This window comes from Aphis gossypii, chromosome 2, assembly GCF_020184175.1.
Source record: "Aphis gossypii isolate Hap1 chromosome 2, ASM2018417v2, whole genome shotgun sequence".
Classification (NCBI taxonomy): Eukaryota; Metazoa; Arthropoda; class Insecta; order Hemiptera; family Aphididae; genus Aphis; species Aphis gossypii.
The window spans coordinates 31,217,486-31,239,809 of NC_065531.1; the positions used below are offsets into that span (position 1 = coordinate 31,217,486).

Consider the following 22,324-nt stretch of genomic DNA (forward strand, 5'->3'; position numbering starts at 1 on the left):
GATAATAATAGATAAACATAAATGATAAATTGCTTTTAAAAACATGGATTAAACAATACATTTATCTTATCAATCTCAAAACGCGCATTTCAACTTTTAAATAAGAATATTGATTAAAAAACAAAATAAATACCACAGATATATACTAATATCTGTGATAAATACTAAATTCAACTAGGTATCTAAAATCTTTTGAGTTATTTTAGTTTTTCTTAAAAAATGTAATCGATTATTCTGTGATATATTTGTGATTTTTTCATAATTATTGTTGACTGTTGCATTTTTTTCTCTTATAACAACAAACAACTTTTCATAGAAAAACGTAAAATACATTTATAAACTGATAAACTACTTTCTAGTACCAATAGGTATTAGTAAAGTGAAAGTAGATATTTCATTTTATAACTATAGACCGTGGCATGGTGTGTAGGTGTAATTATTGTTATGTAACAGGTGTCTGGTACAAAGTCTATTTTTTTAGCTTTTTTTTTATTTTGTATTCTAAAAATCTTAACATAATATATTACTAATTTACTATTTAATACACATACATCACATACTTCAATTGTATTTTGTTACATCCAATTATTCTCTCACATTAATTGTTTAATGTGAATTGTTATACAACTTTTACCTAACATCCATATGGCAACAAAAAGCTCACAAAATGGTACTGGATATGTGGTGTTTATATCGTTACTATTTGATTTATTGGCATTTACCATGATATTACCACTTTTCCCATCACTACTTGACTATTATAAACAAAATGATTCTGGTGGATTATACCAATGGCTAGAACAACATATAAGTGTTTTTCAAAAAACTATTGGTGTACCAGATAAGTTTAATGGAGTTTTATTTGGTGGTAAGTTATACGATCTAATTTCAAAACAAAATTTTAAACTAATATTAAATTAAATCATACAGGTATACTGGGTTCATTGTTTTCATTTTTACAATTTGCTTCTTCACCTATTCTTGGTGGAATAAGTGATGTTTATGGTCGCAAGCCAGTGATGATTATATGTTTGGTAAGTTCCATGCATTAATCTTATATTATTTTTTTATGCATTTTTATTACTGAAATAATACATATTTTAGGTAGGTATTTTATCTTCTTACATAATTTGGTCAAAAGCAACTACATTTTCTTTATTTGTTTGGTCACGTATTATTGGTGGTCTCAGTAAAGGCAATGTTAGTTTATCAATGGCTATTGTTACAGATGTATATGTACCAGAAAAACGTGGAAGAGGAATGGTAAATAATTCTTTTTAATTATTAATAATTTTTCATAAAACTTTTTAAGTTTAAAAAACAAATATGTATTGACTTTGTCTTAAGCTTAAACAATAATAGTCTAAATAAAAATTATTAGGTAGTTCACAAATTTTTTTTTTCTAAAATTTTAATAATATTATTGATTAAATTATGATAAAGCGTTATTTTATTTAATATTGTAACAATTTTATAAAGACCTAGTGATTTATAATTGCATGATGATAGTATTATAGTACTAATAAATAAATTTTTTAAAAACAATTTAAATTTGTAGTTGTAATACTGATGTTTGTGGATTACAAATTGTTCTTATATTACTTTTTACAAGATACAAATATATAATGAACATAATATGAGAATTACATGTACGAATATTTTTATTTTTGTTTAATTTTTACTTTTTTAGGCAATGATTGGAATAGCATTTTCAGTGGGGTTTGTATTTGGTCCTATGATAGGAGCAGCATATGCTAAATGGTCTCATGGTCAAGAAGGGGTCTGGTTCGTTCAACCAGCTTTACTTGCAGTTGCATTGACTATTATTAATATAATTTTTGTAACATTCGCCTTTAACGAATCACTTCCAAAAGTAATATATATATATATTTTAATGTATTAATTTGAATTAATATTTTAAAATTATTGTATGTTTTATTTTTCTAGAAAAACAGAGCTTCCTCAGTTGCTGGAAAATTATCAGAAGCATTTACTTACATTAATGTAATAGATTTATTCAAATTTAAACTATTAGATGGTGTTGTTCCATCTGAAGGTAATTGTTATTAACTTAATTACTGTCATTTATAACCATCTACACACACAGTGGAGACATGCATTTTTTTTTTATAGAAAATATTTAAAATACACAAGTACCCACCCACAAATTTTTATTGTATTAATTATAAGCTAACCCATGTACAACCCCAATTCTTAAAAAAAAACATTAATCATCTGTAATGTACATTTAACAAGGCTGGGATCATTACAAATTACCCAAATCCACTTTTATATGACATCATTGATTCATAAAATAATTATTCACACCACTACTGTATACACTCATGTATATGTATTTATTTTGTTTTTAATTTTTAGATATTAAGAAGTTACGTACTTTGGGTACTGTCTATTTCACATATTTATTCCTATATTCTGGATTAGAATTTACATTAACATTTTTGACTCATAACAAGTTTGGATATACCTCAATGCAACAAGGTTGGATGTTTTTTGGTATTGGTATTACCATGGCTATTTTACAGGGTGGATGGGTTCGAAGAATACCTCCAGCACGTACAGCTAAAACTGCTACTTTGGTAAACATTTTAGTTTTATTTGAACTATTAATGTTAAATGTTTAAAAAAATATAATTTATTGTTGTAGGGACTTTTACTCATAGCTCCATCGTTCATATGTGTTGGAATGGCTGAATCTCCTCCTCTTTTTATTTTCGGTTTATTTCTTTATGCCGTTTGTAAGACATAAATTACATTTCTTCAGATGATTTATTTTTTTAATAAAATACTTTTTATTTTTTAGCTACCTCTATTGTTGTTCCATGTATGACTACATTAGCTTCACATTACGGATCTAATGCTCATAAAGGCAAAGCTATGGGTACATTTCGTTCTTTAGGTGCTTTAGCTAGAGCTGTTGGACCAGTTTTTGCCTCAATATGTTAGTTTTTATAATTATTGAGATTTTTTTTAATTTACATTTTATTTGATTTAATTCTTTATTTGTACTTTAGTATATTGGTCTGTTGGTCCAAGAATTACATATTGCATTGGAGGCATTTTATTATTACAACCCTGGTTTTTGTTAAGGAAGACATTAAAGAATGCTAAAGAAAAAGTATAATTCATATTTTTGTTAATATATTATTGTTTTTTTACCTTATTTTAAGTAAATTTATTTATGTATTTATATATTTTGTGATATGTATGAAATTGTGGCTATATTTAATATTATTCACATTTTGAAAATATTAATTGCTAATGAAAAAATTGAATATAAATATTTAAAATCTAGATAAAATTGATATCAAAAACATTGTATCATTAATTTTATAGTTAATAAATATTTGTCAAAATTTATAAAAAAAAAAATTGTCAATTTATCTATTTTTTGTATAATTTTTAGATTTTATAGCTCCAGTATAAACTATTTATTAGAAATCTTATAATCAATTTTCAAAATTTAGAAACAAAATGTAAAGTTTTTATGCATTTATAACTATAAAAGAGTTTACAGCAATTTTTTTTGCAATTAATGAAGTTTGTCAGTAAATAATTTTTATATCGAGATTTAAAAATCAATTGAAATTTAGCATATGCCTATATAGCTATAAATAACTTTAAATGATTTACCATTTTTTGAAAATAATAATGTAAACATTTTGAGAAAATTACAAGTATCTATGATTATTTGTTTTTTACACTAATACTCTAAAAAAAAATTGGTTGGAAAGAAATAATATATTATATGGGTGATTATCTAATGTCATAAAAATTAGAACTCCAAAAATATGCTCATAAAAAATTAATTTGGCTACTTGGTAAATTTTTTTTTTATATTTATACATATATATATTATATTTAGGTTAAAAAACTTATAAATGAACCTTGTACTCAATTTTAAAATATTAGGTACTGCTGAACCCGAGCACTTTGTGGCTCGTTAAAAAGAATCCTACCTATTATATGTCTCAAACTGTGTGTTAAATTTGTTACTTATGATTATACATATAGAGTTATAATGGTTAAAATATACTAAGTAATAATCTTACGATATTCAATTTAGTATATCACTATGTAATGATTTTATTTTATTTTGTTATTTTTCTTTCGCACTAATTATTATTATTATTGTAACTAATAGCAACCAAACTAAAACATCAAATAACTAAAATGTCCATTATAAATCTCAAAACGTCTATTTTAGGCATTTGAGCACCTCCCGGGGTTGGGCCTATCATTTTGTAAAGTAACCTATGTCTTTTCTCAGTGTCTAAACTATCTATGTACCAAATTTCATTTAAATCGGTTCAGTAGTTTCGGAGCCTATTATAAACAAACAATCAACCCTTTCTTCTTTATATTATGAGTGTAGAAAAACAAATCTGTTTTATTTTTGTCTAACTTCAACATAACTAGTAATTTTCGAAATTTTAACGAATTTTTTCAAAATTCTAAATTTAAATGCTTTAAAAAAAATATTGTTTTTATAAATGTTCAATATTTTTATTTGGAAAATGGACCATTAATAAGGAAGTTTGTATTATATTTTCAAAATTTTTTACTGATATTTATAAAAAAAATCAAAAATTTCAAGCAAAACAAGGGAAGTCAAGTAAGTCTGCTGTATAGTAGGTCACTCTTATAATGGATGTATTAAATTAGTCATTGTATCTGAAAAACGATTCTGGACGGAGACGATTTTTCAGCTTAGGATATATTTTCCAGTAGATGGTGAAAAAAGTGGTTTATGTTTTAATGACCTGAATACCCAAAAATGTAAGTTCTTTTATAACTATTGTAAGCCAAGATTATAGAAAATCTTGCATTAAATTTTCAACTCTTAGCTACTTATACAAAATTTTTTATACATTTTAACTACAAAATAATTTGTAAATAGCCATAATTTTTAAAAAATTTTGTCAATATTTGAGCTTCAAACACTTATAAAAAAAAATGTATGTTTAATGAATGATTGAACCTATTTATCTAAATAACTAATACAAATTTTAAATATTAGTAGAATAGTGGCATATGATTTTTTTTCAGATAAAAAATGTATTTATTTATTTGACAAGTAAATTACATTTATTATTACTTTTTGTTAAATATTATTATTATTTATTTTGTTTATAGAACAGGTATATGCTAGTAAATATTTTTTTTTTTTTTAACAATACTCCAGGTTTGTTGAGTTAGGTATACAAAATATGATATTCAATAAGTTGTAATATAAATACATATAATTTTAATCTAATATTGACTCATCCAAATGTAATGTAAATGTTTATTTAACAGAAAGTAAAATGTAAATTAATTAATTTCTTATCAGCAAAATTAAGTGTGCATTAGCCATAATTTGGTTTTCTCTGATACAATATAATAACTCGGGAGGCGAAAAAATGGCCATGGAAAAAAAACCAAACTAAAAAACACATACCCCGAAAAAAACCCACAGAAATAAAGCTTAAAAAAAAAAATAAAATAATATACATAGTAATAAAATATATAGGTACATACTTTATTAAATCATACATACTTACATACATACTTTTTAGCAATGGTGGGCATTAACTTGTTAAAAAGTTAATTTGTTTTTAACTTACTAACTTATTCAGTTAAATTTTGTATTGTTTTAACTTAACTTTTTGTAGTTAATTATTATTATTGTACAGTTATTAAGTTAGTTTAAATTTTTATGTTAACACTACTAAGCGTCTTGGTAAATGTTTGTACAAATAAAAATACTACTGCAATTTATTACTTATGAATATTATAACTTAAAAAAATTAAAAATAAGTTAAATATTTTTTAACGAGTTAAGTTTATTTTATTTTCTTTCTTAACTTTTCTAATTAATTATGTAATTTGGGTAGTTAAGGTAACACCAGTGTGTAGCTGAATTAACCTTATAGCTCAACAATAAGTTACATTTAAAATAGGTATAATGTCAAAATCATATTGCATTAACTATTGATTGTTATCATTTTGACACCATTTAATTGTTGTCTCAAATTAATAAATGAGTAATTTAAAGTAATCTAAGTAAATGATTATTAATTAACCCTTAATAAGTGTTGATTTTGTTTAAATGTGCTTAACTTGTGGATGCTCGCCCCTTTTTTTTGGGGGGGGGGGCTTTTTTTCCAGGATGTGTTTTTTAGTGGCTTTTTTCGGAAGGTTTTTATCAGCGATTCAAATAACTTATAAGCCTAATGTTTAATTATAATTTAATTAAGATTAAATAAAATATAATACCAAATAAAACAATATAATTATTTTTTTTTTATATATTTTATACATTTGTAAAATTCCATCTAGTTTAAAACACATAATAAACTAATTACTATTAAATATCACAGTTTCACAATAAAGAAAACACCTTTAAATTAATCTAATTTTTACATAAAATATAACATTCCTAAAACTATTTTATAGATTATTTTCCAATAGCTGTTATACTTAACGCTTATCATCATAAAGTGATGACAATGATCCAAAAGACATGTTAAATCCTGGTGGTTCTTCAAATTGCATACTAGTTGGATAATTAGAATTGTCACTATCATGAATGTCAAATGGTAGTATTGCATGTTGAATCTGATTATCAGGTGATACTCCTTGTATTGAATAAATTTCCTTCAAGACTAACAAAATAGTATCTTCAGATTCCCTACAAAAAAAAAAAATAAATAAATAAAAACATAAGTTCATGTTTTAAAATAGTTGAATAAATTATGAATGTAAAGAACCTCAAAAATAAAAATAACTATATTTAATTCTATGTAGTTATGTCAAACTAATGCTTTTAAGTGAAATCAAGTTTAATTATTATTTATTTAAATATAATAGATTCTCAATGTTGATGGATAAATAAAAAAAATAGTATGCCTGATGGGACTATTTAGATCAATAATTCTCATCAGGTATCCCGCGAAACACTAGGATTCTGTGAACTAACCTTGGATGTGCCACAAAATTATTGAAAATATAAATTATTCATGCATAGTATAGTATTTAGAATACTACTCAAAAAAACCATGAACAAAAAAGGCAGAGAACTACTGATTTAGATTTATAGAAAAGAAATTTCTGGAAAATGCTTCATTTTCAATATTTTTTCAAACAAAAAAAAAATTGATGGGACACTTTATCATTAACAATTAGAATTACTTAAAACATTCAATCATAGTGAAACAATATATTAACACATAAACTGTATTTTGTTTATTTAAACTCTAACACAATACTATACAGTCTATATTATACAATACTATATATTGGACAGTATAATAATACTTGAAATATGTTTAAATCAAAGCCGTAACTGAAAAAATAATTAAGGGAGGGGGTCAACATTTTTTTAAATATATAGATACTGAACACTTGTCATTTTTATCTATAATTTATGTATACTTCTAATTTTAAAAATTTCGAGGAGGATCGGACTCTTGGACTTACCCCTCAGTTATGGCCTTGGTTTAAATTGTTGTATTTAAAATTCAATTAATTTATCAAACAATATATGCATTCTAGATGAATATTCACGTACCAATAACATAAATGACTGCCTACAGCAAATAAGTATTCATTAAAACTTTCAATTGGTGCTTCTTGTAGAACACAATCTACTCTATTTCCTTTATTTAGAATACCAGGTTTAATATTAGGGTATTCAGAAGTTCTCTGAAACGTCTTTGAATTACTTGTAGAATCTGCTTGTTGAGTTTGTGATTTCTGATCTAATTTCTAATGAAAATAATGATAATAAAATATTTATACAAATTATTATAATAATAATAAAGTATTATATTACATTTTATAAATTACAATTTAAAAAAGTATAAAATAGTTATATACAATATCAGACATTGAGTGGAAGTGTGTAGAGCAATAATAAATAATTTTAGTATCTACTAAAAAATATTGTTAAATTTGTATATTTAATTATAAATTATAAACAGTTGTTTTTTTAACTTAAAATTTTAAGTTAAAAGATATCTTTATGTATTTAAGCTCTATTTAAAATTTTTAAATATTTAAAATCAATTCAATATTAATTTAAAAATATAAGATAAAATAAAGTAAGGTACTGTTAGTGTAATATTAGTTTAATAAAATTGTGCAACTTATAAAACCAAAACTAATATTAATTGGACAGTGAATATACTTACTATCCTAGAGTCATATTCTATAGAACGACCTGAAGTTGCTTTAGAAAACATAGCCAACTGATAAACTGTATTCCATGTATTTCTTACAGAATTTACAAGATGTGTTTTTAAAGCAGCTCCCACATGTGCCATAGTATCTTTTAGTTCTAAATGTATAAGATATTATAATATAAATATATCATAATACTTTTATATTTAATTACCTAAATGCATCCTTTTACGGCCTTTGTGATGTGGTACTTGGAAAGGAGGTATATTTTCAAAAGCAGTATTAATTAATGGTTCAATACGGTAAGCTACTGGGTCATAAGGATGAAAAATATTAAGAAATCCTGGACAAGTAGGAAATTTAAAATTTTCTCCTAAACTTTCAATACCTCTCACTGTTACAAACATTCCTGAATCATACAATAAATAATTTAAAACAAAAATATTAATATCAATAACTTATTAATAATAAGCTAGTTAAGAAGTACTAAAATATAAAACAATTTACCAATAGGTGAGCCAAAACCAAAAAAGTAATCAAGTTGAAATTTTAGTTGAGGATATGCAATGTATGGTTGTCCAGTACCCGCTTTCCCTAATGTTACATATGATGCACCGCGGCTTAATTTAGATTTTTGCTCTTGAGCAACCGATGCCACAGATGACTCCTATTATAATAAAATAAAATATAAGTTGTAAATAATTTAAAAGATATAATAAATTTCATGTTGAATTTAATAATAGATAATTTAAATATATTTATATTCTAAATAGAGCAATGAATGTGTTAATTTAATAATGTGTTTTTATTTGTTGTTTAAATTCAATCATTATATTACAAACTTACAGTTTGTTTTGTTGGACTTGGTGGTTGCTGATTACAAAGTAAATCAAATGAAATTAAAGATCCAAGGCTATGACCACCAATTGAAACATGTCCATTAAATTTTGGATTTCTTAATAGATACTGACTATACATTCGATTCATTTCATTTCCGACAGCATTTATAATAGTCTGAAATTAAAAATCTGAACATAAATAAAAAAAATTTTAATTTTTTTTTTTTAAATAAATCACTTGACAAAATGTGGGACTTGTATAAAACAAAACATCCAATATTGTGTCATTGCTAAAGTTCCTGAGACGTGGAATTGATGGCAATGTAATTCTTTTGAGCTTACAATCAATATCTTCACTATGCAGAGCTAAATGCCACGAAACTGGTAATACTTCAATTCTACCAATTTTTTCTGACTGACATGATGTTTTAAAATGTGATTGTGTTAACTGAAGAGCTAAGCTTCGAAAATCATCCACTAAAAAATTAATATAGAATTATAAAATATAAATTATGTATGAATAAATTATTTTAAAAGTTTCTTAAGCCGGCTCCAGATAGAGATAATTTTTCTCACAAGGCATAGCTCGTGCAGGTTTTTATTGATATAGACCACTTGCCTTTCAGTTATAAAATGCTACCATTTGGTATCCAAAAATAATGAAGCAAATTTTGCCTCTATTAGGACCCAGCTTAAAACTGTATTTCCTAGTTTACTAGTTTATTCAGGTTTAATTAATTGGTATGTTTCTTTTATGAGAAATATGACATACCAACTTCATAAATTGGTCTCATTTTTAAATCACAGTAGGACCCAATTCCATGTACAATAAATAATAGATGATCCACTTTTGATGGTTCATCACTAGGAATAACAAATTCTTCAAACCCTCGTTTGACTATGCATTGTTTTAATGAGGACTGTAAATTATTTTTAAGTATACAGTATTCTTAAACTATTGTTTTAATTTGTATAAACTATTTTACTATATTCGCTGCTTGATCCATTTGATCATTTTGAGTTTCTTCGTTATTGTTTAAAAGTGTTATGGATACTCCATTATGAATTATAGCTGTAGGACTATGAAAAACTACTTCTTCATAATTACCAACTGGAACTCTACGTCCCCATTCATTACTTTCCCAAGCTGTTTTGTATTCTTCCTAAGTATAAATATGAATAAGTAATTTTGTTAATATTGTATTTATAGGAAGAGTTAATGTAACATTACTTCTAAAAGTGTAGCTGTGACTTCATCATAAGGAATAAAATTAGATCCATTGCTATTACGGAGGAACCAAGAACAACGTCGTACATTAGTTGGGTTATCAGACCAATAAACTGGTTTACGAATTCTTTGATTTAAGTAAACATCAAATCGGCTACCATCTGTTGCTATAACTGATTCATTGCACTGATCATCTAAAATAAATTTAACATAAAAACAACTTAAAATATTTCTATATTAAATAATATATTATGTATATTCTTACTTAAGATAAAAGCTTGTTCAATTGCATCAGAATCTTTTTGACTAAATGGAATCCATTTAATTTTAATAGCATTTTTGCAATAGAACCAATGCCATTTTATAGGTTCATAAGTATATAATAATAAATCCTATAAAAAATTGTACTTCCAACATTATTATTTATTAAATTAATAGTAATTTTTTTTTGTCTATATTTTACTTCCGATTGTGATGTAGATATATTTTCTGGAGCACTCGTGGTTTTAAATGGTTTATTCAAAACCATGTTAGATGTTTCCGTTAATGTTGAATAATTTTGGTTACTTATAACATTACTAGTTAATGATTGTTCAGTAGTATCTGTAAACATAATTAAATTAATACAAAATTGTAGGTTATGTTTCTCAATTTTAAACTATAAAAACTATAGTATTAGGATTTATTATTTGTAGTACACAATATACATGTATAATAATAATATAATAACCAATAGGTGGTGTAATGATGTTATGTTGAATATTTCCCAATGTTTTCCTTGGTGGTACAATGTGAGAATTATATTCATCAAGATTAGAAAATCCACAACTACTATTTAGATGTTGTTTAAGTTGTTCACTTGCAGTTTTTAAACATTGGGATTGGGATTCTTCCAAATTCATTTCACTAATATTTTGTTGTAATAGAGAAAAACTTATAGATTCTTGGAATTGGTTAGTATCATTCTTATCTAAAATCAAACAAAAATATTTGGTTTATTTTATGAGGAAAGATACATATTATATATAGCTCATCGGAAACCTATCCTTTATAAATAAATATTTGAAACAGATAACAATTAATAGAAGTATTATATAAGCAAAAAATAAGTCTAAATACTTTTCAATACCTAGCTATTGGTTCAGTACTATACTAGTATATCATCATGTATTTACTAAATTTGTTCTTACTTTATTGTACAGTTCCATGTATTATTGCTAATAACATAACAATCTTAACGGATTGGAAAAAATCAACTTTACAATGTATGAATAACTTTTTTGAAAACAAAGAGTTTTTGACAATGAATGATACTTTTGTGACTATATTTGGACTAAATGAAAAAAAAGGTATGTATATTCTATACTAAACTATATTTAAAATAATAAAATATTGCATAATAACTATTTTTGCTTAAACATAAAAATAGAAAAGAATAATAAATACAGTACTTTTCGGTTATCCCGACTACTACGAGTCTCAATTCCATTATCTCGACTACCTTCTCAAAGTCTCGACCAACATGAATTTGTCATTTATATAATTAATATAATGTATATTATATTATTATAATATAACTTTTATTAGGTATCACATAATCACAACTACCTTTCTTTATACGACATGATTTAAAAAAATGAATTAAAAATTATTAAAACTAGTAGGTACAAAAACTAAAAATAAAATTTAAAATTAATAACTAACTCGAGTAGGAAAATGTTCAACCATTCAATTTAAAACACTTATTAATGGATTATCGTGCTTTTGACACCACATGAATTTAACCAAATAACTGCCTGAGAAAGTGAGAATTAGGGGCCAGCGTTGCCATTCGTTTGCTAAGCTTGCTCGGACATTAAAAATGAAAATATCCCTCAATTTGCTATGCAACACCACCAACGATAGATCACAGGGCAGGTTAATTCGTGGTCCCGTGGTAAAAAAACGATGTCCATCATTTTGCTAACAGCGGTTCACCGGTTGGTAATAATTATTAAATTATTTGATTAGGTAGTTGCATTTGACTGAAGACAGCAGTTAGTCACAGCATTGGCCGGTAATCAGGATAACCAAAAAGTACCATAGATACTAATAAATTACAGGGTTTGAAACTTATAGTAATTGCATATTAATAAAGATATAATAAATCATAGCAGACAAATCTACAATTAAAAAACCCGAAACTATGTTATAATACCTGAAATTATTTGGGAGTGATTTAAAATGTGCTATAGTATTATTCATTACTCAATACTTATACATATAATATTTTTCTAACTGCATTAAAAACAAAAATTTTATATTATAACTTGATAATTTGACTTTTTTTAAGTGGGATAGTTTTAGACTCCATGGATATCCTTAAATATGACCTAGTGCTATTATGATTTTATATGCAAAGAAATTAATCGTTTTATATGTATAATTTAGAAGTTTTTGTTTGTTAAGGCAGGGGTGTTCAATCTTTTGTGAAAACTGGGCCACATCAGAAGTTATTGTAGAGTTTATACATTTTAATAATTAAATAGAATCCGTACTATCGCTATCGCTCTCAATAAATATAACACTTTAATATATTATTGCCTAATATTTATTTGACTTAATATTTTGTAGTTTTATGTTAAAATAAATTTTTTTCATAATATTAATATTAATATATTATACACAATTAATTAATGGTTTTAAAATTGAAGTGTTCAAATCTACTGCAGTCCTGCTTTTAAGTATAAAATATTTTATTTAGAAAACAATTTATTTTTATAAACTTGTTTGTGTTATTCTTGTATAAATTGACAAAGTAAATACTTTTAAATTGTATTCACTTAATTTTTTATAGTGGCATAACTTTAAAAATATTTTTACAATAATTTTTTTTATTTTTAATGAATTATTTTTTAGAATATTATATTATGCTTAAATGTTTCTAAGGAGAATATCTGTTATTTGAATTATATGTATACTCAGAAGCCTAAAGGAAAACAAAGTTAGGAAATAATTTTTATTATCAACCAAGAATTAAAAATTAATATGAATATAATTATAATAAAAAACTTCAATAAAAAGATTTAAACTTTAAGTTTGAATAAGGTCTATTTATTATATAATATAATATTCTTATGGATTTTTGTATAAATGAGTCATTGTTTATTTTTTATGACTTAGCAATATCCTGTGAACCTGTACAACACTTATCTAGAAAAATGTGTTAGTTAGTAAAATAACTAATATGTAATCAAAAACTTCCTGGATATATTTTATGTAGTGTAAAATTGTTATACTCAATAGTCACATTTCCTGTTTACAGATAGTGTGGTTCATAATATAGTTCTGAGAAATTTTAACGAATTGATGTCTCAGTACCATAAAACTGATAATCTACTGCAAGAACAAAGTCAAAAGTATTATTCTAGATTAATAGATACTCTGAATAATTCAAAGAACCAATTTTTATTGTTTGGTGAAAAATCAATATTCAATAATGAAGACTTTTTTCTACACAACCATACTAATGTAGCTTCAGCATATTACAATGATAATTTTCAAAACAAACAAATATTAATAAATATTTATTTCAGGTAGAAATTGTATGGTGTAAAGATGGTAAATGCGAAAATTGTAAAGAAAAAATGCCTAAACCATTAGCAATTGTGAATCAAGTTCCAGAAATTAAAACTATTGATGAGCAAAATCAACCAAAAAGTAATTTAATCTAATACAAAACTTAATGATAACATTGTTAATAGAGAAATTACAAAATGTTTTATACTTGAAAGTATTTAAGTATAAAAATTAGATAACATAATAAACATATTAATTAATCATTATTATTACTTATTAGTAATTTTAGTTTGCTACCTTTATACATTAAAATGCTATCTCAGAAAAACACAAATTATTGACCTTTAAAATGTGATATCATCTACACATAATTCTACAATATAATAAGTTGGCCATAATAACTGTTATGTAAGATTTAATATCATTTTACAGTTTATTTAAAATATAAAGGATTAATGATTTTTTTTATTAAAGAACATAAATTGATTTTTAGAAATAGAAAATACAAATTATTCAATAACGCATTTAAATTTTTTTTAAATAAATTTGTTTTATAATTCGATAAAGATGAGAATAAATAAAGTTTTTTATTATTTTAATACTCCTTAAATTCAAGTTAGATCCAAAGCTAAACTATATTGTTTTTATACTGAAAATTAGAAAATGTCTTTGATTATAATACTTATATAGTTATATTGATCATTAATTACAGAATACAGATACAATTTTAAACAATGATAGTTTGGTCAATTTAATCAAATAAATATTACATACCTTATATTTAATAAGAATAATGAAGTTGAAAATATTGTGGTAGACTGATACAAATGATACATACAATGTATTTTAAATAACATATATCAATAAGTATTTGTTTTGATAATATTTTTATTGTGTATGATTAATTATGGGAATATGATAGTTGATGATGGATAAAACAATAACCTTGACCAAAATAGGCTTATGAAATTCCTATAAAATGATGTTACCTACCATGAAGTAAATTAATAGGTAAACAATTAAATAATAATAATATCTACGTATTACTTGATTGTAAACATTGGTATCTCTAAAATTGACGTAACAACTTTAACTTACATACATAAACATTGAATTATTAAAATCATTTGATATAGTTTACTTACTAGTTACTATACAGGTTTAATTTTCATAAATTATATTAATACAAAGTAATTCTTTCACAGTTTACTCTTTTTTTATCAAAAAGTATTTACGGTACTTATGTTTTGAAAAAGATTTATTTTACATAATTTGAAGCCATTAAAAAACAATATTTTTCTAACGTCATCATTTTTCAATTAATACTTTTTTTTAATGTCAGTATACATTAAGTATTCTAAGCAGAGCAAAAAACCAAATTATTGATTTTACAATGATATGTTCTTTTACTTTTTTGTACGTCTGTTTCATCTTTTGAATTAGTAAAAACTTCAATATGTTTTATGTTGGGGAAAGAGATTTTAGTGGAAGAGCAGGAATATTTAAATAGTGTGTTCAGTAAAATCAATTTTCTTATTTTAATTAAAAAACAAATTACCATAGATAGGCCAATATAGTCAGAATTTTTTCAGTAGAGTGTTTTAATTTTATATTTAAATATACTTGATTTTAAATTTTGAGGAATAGGTTAGGTTAGGTTAAGTATAATATTTTTATACTTCATTATATATTATTTTTACATCATCTCAGAAAACTTCTAATAAATCGCTATAAAATAGGTAGCATACTAGAGGAGTACCTTACAATTTTTTAATTTTTCAACAAGTTAAGAACAATTTTAAACATAAATATTTAACATATTCATTAATCATTTAAAAAATAATACATTATAAAAATACAACAAAAGAATACAGGCAATGTTCTAAAATTTAAGATTTTAGTCAGTCAATTCAGTATAGTAAACTTAATAAGTAACAACATAGAATTGGAACTACTATACATAAAGTGTTGTATGTTATATGTTTTGTACCCGGTTTTGTATTAGTAAGAGTAGTTAGATTATGACAATACAATATCCTCTCAATATTATTAATTATTTTATTTTATAGATAAAGCTTCCGATAAATCATGGTCAGATGAAATAGATGGAGCAAAAAGTTTTAGATTGGAACTATCTCCTTATTCTATTTTAACGGGAATTTCAGGAGAAACAGTTAAATTATATTTCAGGGTCATTCATAGAAGTTGGATACCTTTAGAATATAATTTTCATTGTTATGATCAAATGGGTCTTATAAGATCAGTTTTACCTACAAGGTAAATGATAAATTTATAATGTTATACTATAATTTTAATTTCAAATATTAATTGATTAAAATATAAACTCTAATTAAAATTAAAATAACACGACTTTTTGCTATTTAAATTTTAAACTACTTATTAACATTTAGATTTTTTAATAACAATAACAAATTATCTAATTTAATACACCAGCAATATATGTTAATATTTTAGTGTAATACTACCTCCAAATAGTCCACCATTTGATGTGATGGTAATTTTAGAGGTAACGGGACCAGAAGGATCAACTGATGAAATAACATTTTCCGTTCTTCAACCAGAATTTGAAACTATAAAAATTAATTTTTACATCGGAAAACTAGTAAGACTTAATAAAAATATATGTATATATTAACAAAAATTTGTATTAACTAATGAATAATTGATATAAATATTTTCAGACAGGAGATACCACACGTCCTACAATAGATTATATATTTAATGGGGATTGTCGTTTTGCAGACACTCCACATACTTGTGCATCAGAAAAATGGAATGTTGAAGTAACCATTCAAGATGAAAATTCAGGTGAATATTTAAAAATAATAAAGAAATTTGAATTCTATATCATATTTTATTAGGTATTCATAATTGAATTACCTAATTTTAATTATTATTATTAGTATTCTTATTACATAAGTCAAGGTTATAAATCCTAAATATTTCAAAATCGTTGGCCATTACATTTAACAGAATTCAGAATGAGTTTTAGAATATAACGATGGATTTTATATTCAATTTTTAAATTGAACTGTTTTTATTTTAGGATTAGCTATGATATCATCAATACCAAATAATATAAGGTTTCGGAGTGAGTTTAATATAGGGACAAAATTACCAGTAATTATACATTACACAGCAACATGTTGTTTTCCAAAATTTGAAATTATAGCCACAGATCTACGAGGTAATACAAATAAAAAAACAATAGATGCAGAAAAACGTAAGTATAATAATAAATAGTACTATTTACTGACAATTGATTTTAATTTTAAAAGTTAGAAATTAGTAATAACCAAGAAGTTCAGTTCTCTGAAATGTTTATTTACAATTTTACTTTTTTCGGTACAGTATAATTTAACTACCATAAATTAAATTTTATGTTGCAGAATACTTAAATATTGCAGAAATTGCATTAATAGTTCTATCAGCAATAGTTTTATTACTTCTTATTTTATTTTTAATTTGGAGTATTATAAGATGTCAACGAAGAAAAAGAAGTCGTGATTTTTTATCAAGATAAAATACCTATAAATAATTAAAAGTAGATAATATTATAAAATATTTACCTGTTGTATTAATTTGTGATTGTGAATTTTCATTTATAATATTGTTGGATGAAATATCTTCCTTATTTTTATTTATCTCAGACATTTTTAAATTTTTAGTACTATAATCAATTAATTAAAAGTGTACATCCAAAAAAAACTTTGTTATTCAAATTTTAACTACATGTATAAGAATAAATTAATAGTATAACAATACACCGCAAAAAATAAGAAAAGATATAATTATATGGATGTTTCCGGAGAAAATAAAGTACAAAATAATATTTATGTATTTCTTAAGTAGACAATAGTTATGATTAGAGTTAATAGTAAGTAATGACGATTGACGAATGAGTTATGAATAATTTAATAATGTTTTAAGACTATTAACTATTAATACTATTGATATTATTATTTATTATTAATTTGATTACTGATTACGAACACACAAATGAGTAATGAATAATGATAACAATAAACACAATGTAATCAGCTCAAGCTATGCGATTATAGATTTTTATTTCAAAATGAAATTTACTACTTAAAAAACTTGGGCACAATAATCAAATGTGATACAAGTATAATTTCAACGATTATTATTTATTAGTAAAAAAACAAAATAGATTTCTACCCCTAGTTACAGTACATATTACACGATTTTTTTTAAGAAATGCAGCCACCCGTTAAGCGTTAGTAATACTTCCACATAACTGTTTTATTTATTTTTTATATTTTCAATAATTAATTTATATAAGGCGTCAACATAGGCGCCCGGAAGGAGGGGGCAAGTTGGGGCATTTGCCCCCTGGCTTTTAAAAATATGTTTTAAATTGAATGTCTCAAGATAAATTACTATTTATTATACAACGAATCCTAACATTGACCCTTCCTAAAAAAAATTCTGCGAGTGCCTATGGGCGTCAACAGGTCACAACATGATTATAGTTACATTATTTATTTTTATAACACCGTGTGATAGTTTCGATTTTGTCTTATCTAAATTATCATACAATTATTAATTAATTTTGTTTTTACTTTTTATCATAATATATCATGGACTTATATATATTTTAAGCCTTAAAGTTGTCCATAACTCATGAGGTTTATACATGTAATTTAGTGATTCACTTTAATATATCATAATGCCTGTATAGTAGTTCATGTCCCGCAAAAAGTTATATTACCACGCAATGGCGTAGGGGTTAGGTTAGGTAAGAGGTTTCCAACTATCCCTCCCCCCACCATCAAACCAAAATTTTTTATATAATGGTTTAAACAAAATAAAAATGACGTTTAGTTTAACTAATAACTCGTAATTTGTATGATAAATATATCTACGGCTCTACGACATTATTACCACGAATATTAAAGACGTTTAGAAAATAGAAATTATCTTAAGATTTAAACAATACCATGCCTAAACCGTATTAAAGAGGTATTCTATATTTTTATTACAGAATTTATCTTTTTTTTTTTTTTTACTGTTTGAACCGACGACCGAGAGGGGACTGCTTTCGCATTACTTCCTCCAATTACAGAATTTATCTATGTTGAGATACTATTATTTAGGTATCAGGTACTTAACTAAATGATGTTATAATACGTTCTCATGTCACAAGTCAGAAATAATAAAATAGTGTCAGCAAAATTTTATAAACAATACTTATCCCAAAACCTAAACGTATATCTGATGAAAAAAACAATAAGTTTAGGTTTAAGGTTTAAGTGCGTTTAACAATAACTTGTTAGGTAAATGCCTTGGTTTTCAAGATGACGTTAGCTTGTTAAAGTTGCGCGTATTTTGTTTGCTGACATACTTGATTATATTTTAATTTATAACCATGGACCATGGTGATCATTAATCATTACATTCAATAAATAATATTATCATGAATTAAATACACTATATACTTGTCTTAATCAGCAAGTAATTTATAATTATACATTTATACATTGAGGATGAACTGACTAAATATCACACTAATGCCACAAATGAACTATATATTTAACGCTGTTATAGATATATTAACGATTATTAATGATAATAGTTAACATTATTAGGATTAATAAGATTTAAAGTTGAAACACATATTACATAATATTATTATAGTACCTACTACGTACTCACTACCCAGGGATGGACTTAAGGCCTACTATCTTAGAATTTTAGAGGGCCCCACATTCAAGAAAATTCAGAGAATCAATTACTATTTTTTTTTCAAACACAGACGTTTAGTTATCAGTGCCTACCTATCGAACATTTTTTCATAATCAAAGAGTAAAATAGCATTTGTTTAAATAGGTACCTAATAGTTAATAATTTATTATTGTAATATTATTGGGATGTTAAAATCTATAAAAAATCCTACTCCATATTCCGTATATTAGTATTCATGGTTTATTTATATTATTTATAATACCAACTGTAAAAACATTATACCAATGTCCAATTGTATAATATATCATCATTTATCATGGAGTATCGATTAATTTAGAAATTACATTTGAGGGTCTTACTGGGAAGACCCATTGTCTTATGTAGTTATGTGTGCCTAATCTAATAATTATGGCCTCTTGCAATTTATTGATGAAGTGCCCCTCCCCATAATACGAGGGCTTATTGACCTGTAGGATGGTAATCGGTAAAAAGACCAAGGAAAAAAAGAACATGGAAAAAAAGAACAATTTTTAAAAACCTAACTTCCCACACTTGCAGTTATTAATTACTAATTAGGTATTAATTACAAATGAGAATTTTAGTGAAACACTGAACTTAGTATGGTGCTTTCGTATTTCCAATAATATAGCTTGCTAAGTGAATAATGACATTGTAGTATGATCCACTTAGTATGCAAATGGAGTAAATCTAGTTTAGCACCCTCTCGAAATTTTGGTTCTTTGTTTTGGAAACATGTATTTGAACGTTTTAAAAATTATGGTGCAAAAGTTTTTTCCGGAAATCATTAGTTTTTGAGTACCTAATCCAAATAAAAAAAATATGCTTTTTTTAACATACAATTTTCCAATACATTTTCAAAGGGAATAAGGGCCAGCGTTGCTACTCGCTTGCTCGAATATTCAAAACAAAAATATCCCTCGATTTGCTATGCAACACCACCTAAGGTAAGTCTCTGGGTTAAAAAACGATGTCCATAATATTATTTTGCTATCAAGGGTTGGTAATAATTGTTGGTTATCATAATATTATCTCATTAGTAGTCATAGTATGCGTTTTTCCCATGCATAAGACACCGAAATTCATGAACTTAGTAGTCTATAACTTTAAAACTAATGATTTCTGGTAAAAGCTTTTGGCACTATAATTTTTAAAACGTTAAAATACATGGGTTTCCAAAAAAAAAAATCGAAATTTCGAGGGGGTGCTAAACTAGATTTATACCAATTTTCATAATGAATTATAAAGTATTAAAAATTGTTCTTTTTTCCTTGGTCTTTTTTCTGGGAATCCTGTATAGGACAGTAAGTGTTAATAAATATTTTGTAATTATTTATTTCCGTGTCACATGCGTAAGTACATTTATTGCATTGAAAAAAGATGCTTTTGATAAATACATCTGGGGAAGGGGTTGTAGGTAAAATTTAAAAACATTTCATTCCCCTCAACATTCCTACAAATTTAACCAAATGACGCCACTGGCTTATAAGTAATAATATTGATTATTGAGTCTATTCTATAATCAATGGACAATGTTAACAGCGCTTGAATTAGAGAGTAGCGATTTTTAAAAATATTTTTGTGTGCCACTTGTTCCTTTTTATTTATAATGTATCCTAATATTCCTAATCAATAAAATATTTAAATCTTCAGGTACGCAATTTTTTTTAAATTTTTTGCATTCCTATTCCTCTTTTATTATTTTAGTACCGACTACGGTTTAGTACCTAGATCAGGTTAGGTTCAAACACCCCCCCCCCCTCGAAATATTTGATTTTTGTAATAAAAATGCAAATAAAAATAAATTAACAAATTAAAATAAATAATATAATTTGAATAAGAAAAAAAATACTTAAACAGGATTTATAAATAAAATAAAATTATACTTATTGTGCAATGACGTAATGGAAACAAAATAATAAAAAAAAAAAATTCTACTTTTAAATAACTGATTTTCAAAAACACCCCCCAAAATTTTTTTCTGTGTACGTTAGTAACCTAGATACTTATTATCCTATAGTTAGGTACATCATTATTATTATTTATGACTTTGGTTTTGTATTATTAAAATACCTATTAAGAAATATAATAATTTATTTTAGGAATTTTTATTCTACTGGAATTATCCGATAAATTGGGCACTGGTCCAACTTTTAAGACCTCAAATATTCCTTGCAAAAGAGCTGCTTTATTGATGAATTGCATAATAATTTAACCTGCCTGTCCTAATCTAATCTAAATTCTAATTATACTTTTCAACATTTTAGATCACATCACAATTACCTATTTATGTTTAAAAATTCAATAATATTTAAAACAATTTAATAAGTATAGTTAGTTTTATTAATTTTTAATACTTTGTACATACAAATTACTTACTATACCTAATAATATGATATTATTACTTTATTAGGTTCAATGTATTAATAAAATATAACTTAAAAAAGTATCTACCAGGTAATTGGAAAAAAAGTCCACATAAAAAGTTAAGTGAAAAATTTACCGAAATACTTTTTCTTATACAATTCTACGCAGTTGAACTTTGTATTTTAGTATATGTGTAATGTATAAAATGCTTGTACATATACAGATATACTTTTCAATATTTATTACCCATCATAATAATTATTATATTTTATCATTTGACCTGATATTTGATAAACTGGTAAATTCCCTAATTCCATGCAAACATCCGACACAGTCATGAATCATGATATAGGTAATGACTAATGATGATAGTTGTATGAGACTGACACTGTTGCCACTCTGT

The 22,324-nt window shown here is 24.8% G+C and overlaps 3 protein-coding genes across 7 annotated transcripts; 2 read left to right on the top strand and 1 right to left on the bottom strand.

Moving 5' to 3' along the window:
- Positions 1-180: 180 nt before the first annotated feature.
- LOC114127376 (major facilitator superfamily domain-containing protein 10) lies at positions 181-3,393 on the top strand. Its single transcript, XM_027991600.2, has 9 exons — positions 181-868; positions 931-1,034; positions 1,105-1,263; positions 1,691-1,873; positions 1,948-2,056; positions 2,380-2,600; positions 2,669-2,759; positions 2,825-2,962; positions 3,036-3,393. Exons 1-9 carry the CDS (start codon positions 646-648, stop codon positions 3,143-3,145), a joined length of 1,338 nt encoding a protein of 445 aa, XP_027847401.1. The 5' UTR covers positions 181-645; the 3' UTR covers positions 3,146-3,393.
- A 2,890-nt stretch (positions 3,394-6,283) lies between these two features.
- Positions 6,284-17,749, bottom strand: LOC114127340 (phospholipase DDHD2-like). 5 transcript variants are annotated; one of them, XM_027991544.2, is made up of 14 exons: positions 17,400-17,749; positions 10,982-11,221; positions 10,715-10,854; positions 10,517-10,643; positions 10,255-10,445; positions 10,010-10,186; positions 9,796-9,943; positions 9,262-9,500; positions 9,031-9,198; positions 8,692-8,851; positions 8,399-8,593; positions 8,196-8,341; positions 7,574-7,770; positions 6,284-6,694 (listed from the first exon to the last, which is right to left on the bottom strand). In XM_027991544.2, exons 1-14 carry the CDS (start codon positions 17,482-17,484, stop codon positions 6,484-6,486), a joined length of 2,424 nt encoding a protein of 807 aa, XP_027847345.2. In that variant the 5' UTR covers positions 17,485-17,749; the 3' UTR covers positions 6,284-6,483. The 5 variants fall into 5 exon arrangements, with proteins under 5 accessions (XP_027847345.2, XP_027847346.2, XP_027847347.2 ...); XM_027991545.2 differs by lacking the exon at positions 17,400-17,749 and adding an exon at positions 16,296-16,404; XM_027991546.2 differs by lacking the exon at positions 17,400-17,749 and adding an exon at positions 14,584-14,601.
- LOC114127341 (uncharacterized) lies at positions 11,402-17,392 on the top strand. The gene is made up of 8 exons (XM_027991548.2): positions 11,402-11,600; positions 13,556-13,761; positions 13,827-13,950; positions 15,879-16,086; positions 16,285-16,432; positions 16,512-16,638; positions 16,877-17,053; positions 17,220-17,392. The coding sequence occupies exons 1-8, from the start codon at positions 11,417-11,419 to the stop codon at positions 17,351-17,353; spliced, it is 1,308 nt and encodes a 435-aa protein (XP_027847349.1). The 5' UTR covers positions 11,402-11,416; the 3' UTR covers positions 17,354-17,392.
- Positions 17,750-22,324: the final 4,575 nt, after the last annotated feature.

Bases quoted from the DNA above. Each gene is read 5' to 3' on its own strand.
- LOC114127376 (XM_027991600.2), top strand. From the start codon at position 646: ATGGCAACAAAAAGCTCACAAAATGGTACTGGATATGTGGTGTTTATA. The intron at 869-930 runs GTAAGTTATACG...TAAATCATACAG, and splicing joins TAATGGAGTTTTATTTGGTG to GTATACTGGGTTCATTGTTT. The intron at 2,057-2,379 runs GTAATTGTTATT...TTTAATTTTTAG, and splicing joins TGGTGTTGTTCCATCTGAAG to ATATTAAGAAGTTACGTACT.
- LOC114127341 (XM_027991548.2), top strand. From the start codon at position 11,417: ATGTATTTACTAAATTTGTTCTTACTTTATTGTACAGTTCCATGTATT. The intron at 13,951-15,878 runs GTAATTTAATCT...TTTATTTTATAG, and splicing joins TGAGCAAAATCAACCAAAAA to ATAAAGCTTCCGATAAATCA. The intron at 16,087-16,284 runs GTAAATGATAAA...TTAATATTTTAG, and splicing joins AGATCAGTTTTACCTACAAG to TGTAATACTACCTCCAAATA.
- LOC114127340 (XM_027991544.2), bottom strand. From the start codon at position 17,484: ATGTCTGAGATAAATAAAAATAAGGAAGATATTTCATCCAACAATATT. The intron at 8,852-9,030 runs GTAAGTTTGTAA...TTATTATAATAG, and splicing joins CAAGTCCAACAAAACAAACT to GAGTCATCTGTGGCATCGGT. The intron at 7,771-8,195 runs GTAAGTATATTC...TATTTTCATTAG, and splicing joins TAGAATATGACTCTAGGATA to AAATTAGATCAGAAATCACA.